The sequence below is a fragment of the Penicillium argentinense genome (genome assembly GCF_028826775.1).
Source record: "Penicillium argentinense strain IBT 30761 chromosome Unknown utg000005l_segment0_segment0, whole genome shotgun sequence".
Taxonomy (NCBI): Eukaryota; Fungi; Ascomycota; class Eurotiomycetes; order Eurotiales; family Aspergillaceae; genus Penicillium; species Penicillium argentinense.
In genome coordinates, this window is record NW_026622664.1 from 5,385,758 (window position 1) to 5,392,406 (window position 6,649).

At 48.7% G+C, this 6,649-nt stretch overlaps 2 protein-coding genes across 2 annotated transcripts; both read right to left on the reverse strand.

Annotated features, from left to right (window-relative positions):
* Window positions 1-227: 227 nt before the first annotated feature.
* Window positions 228-788, reverse strand: N7532_006823 (putative poly(ADP)-ribose polymerase PARP; the record flags this gene model as incomplete). Its single annotated transcript, XM_056619317.1, has 1 exon — window positions 228-788. One exon carries the CDS (start codon window positions 786-788, stop codon window positions 228-230), a length of 561 nt encoding a protein of 186 aa, XP_056475476.1.
* Window positions 789-2,402: 1,614 nt separating this feature from the next.
* Window positions 2,403-3,433, reverse strand: N7532_006824 (uncharacterized protein; the record flags this gene model as incomplete). The annotated part of the gene is made up of 2 exons (XM_056619318.1): window positions 2,403-2,762; window positions 2,954-3,433. 2 exons carry the CDS (start codon window positions 3,431-3,433, stop codon window positions 2,403-2,405), a joined length of 840 nt encoding a protein of 279 aa, XP_056475477.1.
* Between the last annotated feature and the right edge of the window lie 3,216 nt (window positions 3,434-6,649).

A 6,649-nucleotide genomic window follows, 5' to 3' on the forward strand; every position in this document is an offset into this window, starting at 1 on the left:
GGCGTGATGACTCTAGGCCGGCTGCATGCACCTTGGCAGTCCACACCATCTCGCAATCCCCGGACAGCCAACGGACATCCGGACGGACTCGCTACGATCTACAAAAGCGATTCTCGGTCTGAACGAGACCATCGTCAGAAACAATCTGAGTCAAACTTCCTTCTAAAGCTATCAGATACCTTGCTCAATTCCCTTCTAGAGCTGCTCCTCACGCCCCAACCTACGCTTCAGTAATAATAACCACCTGTCGTCACTTTAACCTGGAACAAGTACCGCTGGCGGACCTGGGCAGGGTCGCTGACCACCCACTCTTTATGTCCTCCTGTCGTATATGCGCTTCTCGTCGCAGAAGAATGGCCACCAGAAACGTCGGGCATGAGAATGCCCTTAAGATCTGGGTGGACCTTTCCAGCGTCGCACCATCGATTGTAATCGGTCGAACCCGGGGACAGGTACGCAATCGAACCCCGAACCGTATTCGGAGTCAAACCTTTCCCGAGTTCCACCTCGCATAGTAGCAGTAGGATTACCATAGACGCCGAGTTGCTCTTGAGACTGTATCCCGTCGATTTGTCGGCGATGTCAGCAAAGAAAATGCTGCCTTGACGGCCGGGCAAGGCCTTGTGCTGTGCATTGCCTCGCAGACCCTGACTGAGGATCCCAATGAAATTGACCGATGGAGATCCATGCCAAAGGAGACGTCGCTCGCCGACTTGGCTTGCGTGAGAGGTCTGGAAGTGTCTGAATCGTTTCGCCTCCCCGTCACGCTCGATGCGGAAGATGCTCATTGCCTGAAACGGAATAATATCACCATTTTCCTGACTATGTGTGTAACGAAATGGAAGCCAATTTCGAATTTGCGTATAAGGAGAGGTCCCTGTCGCCTTTGATTATGACACCTGGAGAAAGGAGAAATGCGACGTATATTGTTTTTATAGTATCACCAATGATCAGGCTCCCGTTTGGCCAGCCTACTGATCGTTCCTTCGCCATAGCCCGGGTTGACCCGGGTGATCCTGAGGCTCTCAATCCCACAATATGCAGCTTCACCAAGTAACAAGCCACTGTTGTTCAATGCACCAAGCTCAGATGTTTGAATGCTTGGGCAATGACCATCATCGCATGCCACACTTCCTCCATGCTGTACCCCACGGCGATGTCTCTTTCCACTTCGTCGCAAATATTCCTCCTCCCTTTCTCTAGGCTGAAACCATCATGAATTTCAACACTGCTACGGGTCTATGGTCAGTGTTGAAGCATCGGCACCGGCGAGGCAAAAGTAGACATTTGTGGAGAAAGCTTCCGAGCTTTAACCGGAGAGAAATTCGAAGTGTGGGGTGATTTCAACAGTACATTTTCATTCAAACGCCGCGAAGTCAGGAACTGCCGTTAGTGCTTAAGAGTCCCCAGGGTGTTGCCACGCATACATCTCTTGGGCTTGTTGATAAAACTGTTCTGTTGTGGGATTCTAGCCTTGGCCAAAACTTCAAGGCACTAAAACGATGTCCATTGCCATGATCGATGGTCCGATCACCCGCTGAACCTAAGACTGGTAAACCATAACCGAAAGTTCGAGGATGACCGATGGCACCTAAACCGACGCTGGACCGCCCGCCGACTCACATCTGGTCCACTTACTCCTACAGGCCTCTGTTCACCGATTCACTATTCATCGCTCTTTATTCCCCACCCTCTATTCTCCACCGCCGCCAGTCTTCCACCGTCCTCCGTTTCCCACCGCCCACTGTTCAGCGCCCACTATTTTCCACCGTTCAATCCTCTCTTTTCACCATCCTCTTTTCACCTCCACAGTAATTTATCTAGAAAAAGGGCCATGATCAATTAGGCCGCTGTTCAAGGGAGGAGTCAGTAGCTCATCGTATTTCAACTCTACTTTCGAGATCTTCGGTAGGTTCGTCTGATAAATGCACGGCAATTATTTGCTATTATAAACGGCGCTTCAACGGGTGCTTCCTAGGGATATCCGGCCTCAACCCACCCAAACTCGCCTTCATTGAATATTGGGCCAGGTTGGCGCATACGCGCTCCAGACGATAGCGGGATATCAGCGTGGTGCAGAAGGATGGGCGGTAGAGAAAATTGAATGCGGCGATATGGACAGCTTTGACGAAGAGGAACAACGCAGACGTGTGGTCTGGCTGGCATACTATCGGCACACCTACGGAATGGGCGAGCACTACAACGCCTTGTTCAATATAGATTGAGCCTATGTCCGCGAAATTTCATTAAAAAACGCCCTTTACATCCCGGCCCTTCATTTCGACTATCACTTTACCGTCTAGGGGCTGGCCTTTGAAATCCATGGCCGGACTCCAAAATCACCTATATTTTCCATTCACATTTTCTCCCTTTTTGGGTCACACAAATGCGCAGGCACATTTCTAGTCACGTCGACGCCAAATAGAGACTCTGTCATGGATCACCCCATTCTCATCCTGGCCCACAGTGTGCGTGCGCTCTGGCTGCCAGTACGCCACTCTTTCCAGGCCCGCCTTGCTGGGCTCTCGCAACGGGTCCGCATTGACAAGACCCTTATCGTTGTAGGAAATCTTCTCACCTGGGTAGCTCAGGTGCTCCATATAGGCCTCGGAGGGAGAGGCAAATGGAGGGCCGGGGGCTAAGGGGTTCTTATGACGAGGAGATTCCAGACAGATCAGATTGCCTGCAGGTGAGGGAGCAAGGAGCTCGGTGTGTCGGAGAGCCCATTTAGGACGGAGCTCTGGGTTCAGAGCACAGAAAAACTAGATGATTATTAGAAGGAATGACCAGAAAGACCAGAAAGATCCAGGGTGGGTCGGAAATGGCACATCAAAAGTCCAAAGACAGAGAGTGAAGCATCTTGCAGGTCCCCCTGTAGAACGCAGAGTACAAGTGGAGAGAAAATGATAGCAATGACGGAATGGAGCCCAACAGCGGCAGTGAGTATACATACCGTGTAATCATAAATAACATCAAATCCATTTCGAGGTACTCCAATTTCTCTCAACCAGGTATCATCAAAGAAATCCCCCTGGACGAAAGTGACCTTCCCTTTCCCAACTTTCTCGTCCCGCACACGGTACCGGCTATGGTTCTCCTTCTCCTCCTTCTTGCACGCATCGACAGCCGTGGCGCTGCACTCCAGGCCATAGGCATCATACCCAAAGCTCGCCAGTAAGAGTACATCGACTCCACGTCCACAGCCCGGCACCAGGGTCTTCCGCCTCTGACCGTCCTGGGCGATGGGCCCGCCAATGGTGCCAGCTCGCTGGACCAGGGTGTCTTCTAGCGCGGGGTTGGGGAAGCCTCGATCCCAGGGCAGATTATCAGCTTTGTCCCAGAGGGAGGCCCAGCCCTCAACATACTTGTCGCCCTGATATTTGGCCCAGTGTGCTTGAATATCCTTGGGATCAATGTTGGTAGGAGTCGTCATGGCTGTGGGGTGGTGATGGAGTGCGGGGGAAGCTGGAGGCGCTCGCTCTGGCGTGACAGTGATAAACAGGGTAGAAAATAGGAAGGGTACAGAGTGGTCAGAAACTATTGACTTCACAGGGAAGTAAATGATATTGGGTGCACGGCGTCTGTTCTATTTATGCCTCTCTACACTCGTAATTGAGTCTTTACGCTGCGATTAGAAATCATTGTCGATGGATAACCTCAAGCTCCGACCGCGAACCAATAGTCAGTTAGGTGTTGGGTCGAAAGTTAATCAGTCTTTACCTGTTTATTCATCATACTGAGAGAGATCTGTCGAGAAAAGTGGAGGATTCTATTACAGTGGCATGGGATTGGCCCATATTACACCGTGTCCTCCACTTATTGTGCATGCCACGTGTATTTCCTTGACATTGAGCAGGATCATTTCCAGATAAACCAATACACGTGACCCTTATCTACTAACGGAACGAGGGCGCAGTGGATCATACGGGTGCACCAACGAGATGGACAACAGGTCTGAATTGGTCCAAGTCTCCTACCTGGCATTCTGTTGCAGAAGAATTCTGCCCAAGGCGGTGTACTGTTTACAAGCTCAAATAACATGACTAATCGAGTAACGTAATTCACGGCTGACCGGGTCACACGGTTGAGCGGGTCACCCTAAAACACCATACTAAATGGAATATTTCACCACTTCAAATTTCAACGCTTAAGGCTGATTATATGATCTTATGCTACCCTAGTATTAAATATATCCTACTAGATATTTTTATGTGCTCTAGAAATATTATACGGTATGATAATATGGATATATATATCTACATCGCTCGATCGGAGCGTATTTTTGGTAATACTGGTAAATAATCAGTTTTTGAATATATAAGTTATACTATACTAAATCTTATGCTAGAAGATCATAGCATACTTAAAATCAAGCAAAATAATAGTCTCGTTGTTGATATATTATGACTTAAAATATCGCGTTTAGTATGGTGTTTTTGGGGTGACCCGCTCAACCGTGTGACCCGGTCAGCTGTGAATTACGTTAACGTAACCCACAAGCGAACCGCCCACACAAGCGAACCGCCCACCCATCTCAACCTATAATTTTGATTTGCATATAAAATAACCACAACGCCATTAAATTATTGATATCACTGCTTCGGACATCTATTTATCTTATGCCCTATCCCTCCACAACCACTGCATCTTGGTGGCGCCCGTTGTCGTGGTGTATTAGTCTCATTTGCGACCGGAGCTAGTTCTGGATGAACAGGATCCAGAGATTCAACGGCTTGGTTCGAACTGAATATTACGTCTCTTCCCTCCTGAATTGACATGCCTTCAGTACGGTCGATGCGTTTATTAGACCTCTTGCGTTTTTGTTTCCGAACCTCATTGGCAGCGCGCAAATCCCGGATTTCTTTCTCCAACATCGCTAGCCTTTGAAGCGTGACATGGAAGCCTTTAAGAGTCTGCTCTACCACATGCTTTGTAGGCGTTGGAGGGCTCACGGATCGATATTTGAGTAGAGCTTTGACTGAAGATTCTTGCCAATATAATTGTTTTGTGTTGAGTGGTGTTGTAGGGCTCCACTCACTTGATCGGCTTCCTGGTCGGCTTCCTGGGGGGTTGGTGTTCGAAGCTGAATATTAAGCTTCGATATAACCCGATCGGGATCAAAGGGTATTAAACCAGCAGATTCGAATGCGCTCTGAATTATATCCGAGTGATATGAGATCTCGCGAGCGTGCGGGTAGGCGGCAAGGAAATCAAGCTTGTCAATATGGTTGATATTGCATCGAGCTTTTCGCTCAACCAAGCCACCATATGCGCGCTTTAGGTTCGCAAAACACCCGACATCTAGTGGTTGTAGCAAATGAGATGAATGCGCTGGCATGCAAATTGGTATAATATCATGTTCAGCGCAAAGTCGGTCGAATTGAGGTGTCAAATGGCTACCATGACCATCAAGGACTAGAAGACGATATTTACCCTTTGTACGGCTCGCCGTACTCGGAATAAAGAGATCTTTCAGCCAGCGAAGGCCAATAGCATCAGTTGTCCATCCATTATCACTGATTTCGATCCTCCAGTCCGGTCCTACCCCTTTATCTTCGTACCAAGCCTGGTGATGTGTCTTGGATTTGAAGATAAGACAAGGTGGTAATTTGAAGCCCGACGCACCAATACACTCGATAGATGTGACCCATTCACGATTTCCAGGTTGTTTAAGAGATCTCCGACCGTAGTATTCAGCACGGGTGACGACTTTTGCAGTAGCAATAAGACCCATTGCGAAGCCAGTCTCATCAAAGTTATATATATCGTCAGGTTGGATGCCGTTCTCATTAATCGTGCGTTGAACCAAGTCGAACCACTCTCGTATGACCTTTGGATCCTCGCATTTTGCTCGTTGGTAGTTGTACTTTCGAGAGAACCGAGATTTAAGATCATCATGGCGATTAACAAAGTTGTAGACCCAGTTGACGCCAACAGTCTGCGTACAGCGTTCGGCTAATAGAAGATTGGCCATTTCTGCCACCATAGCAGGCCGAGGAGCTGATCCACGTGAATCCATAGAGAGCACCCATTGTAGAAGTGATCTCTCCTCGTCTTCTGTCAATTTATGGTTGTTGGCGCGTGTTTCTGAGCGACTTTGTTGACCGTTGACGCGATCGCGTAGAGTGGACCAGGGGACGTCGAATTGGCGTGCTGCTTTGCGAATAGAGGTAATTTGACCATTTTGAATGGCATGCAGGGCTAATGAGAGTCTGCCCTGCCTATCCTGCAAAAATCGGGCAGAACTAGATCGATTTGGTGGCATGGTGGATGGTTATAAAAGAGAGGTTATAGTACTCAGATCAAAATTGATGGGGTGGGCGGTTCGCTTGTGTGGGCGGTTCGCTTGTGGGTTACGTTAACCACATATTTGCTGACTAACTCAGGCTGGGCTCCGGGAGCCGATCGCTTCCCGAGGCGGCAGGTTTACCGTCACCTTTTTTACACTCACAAGACGCTTAGGTCTTCTTGCGGTTTCATTTCCCTGACATCTTAGACTGGAATCATTTCAGAGAGCAAATTGAGTTGAATCTCCATGCATACGGACACACCCAAATAGCTCTCTGAAGAATTTTCTAGATAAGCGCCATGGTAATTCCTGATAGTTTGATGGACCCGAGGGCCAGTTAGCGCCAGCGCGAGCAAAGAA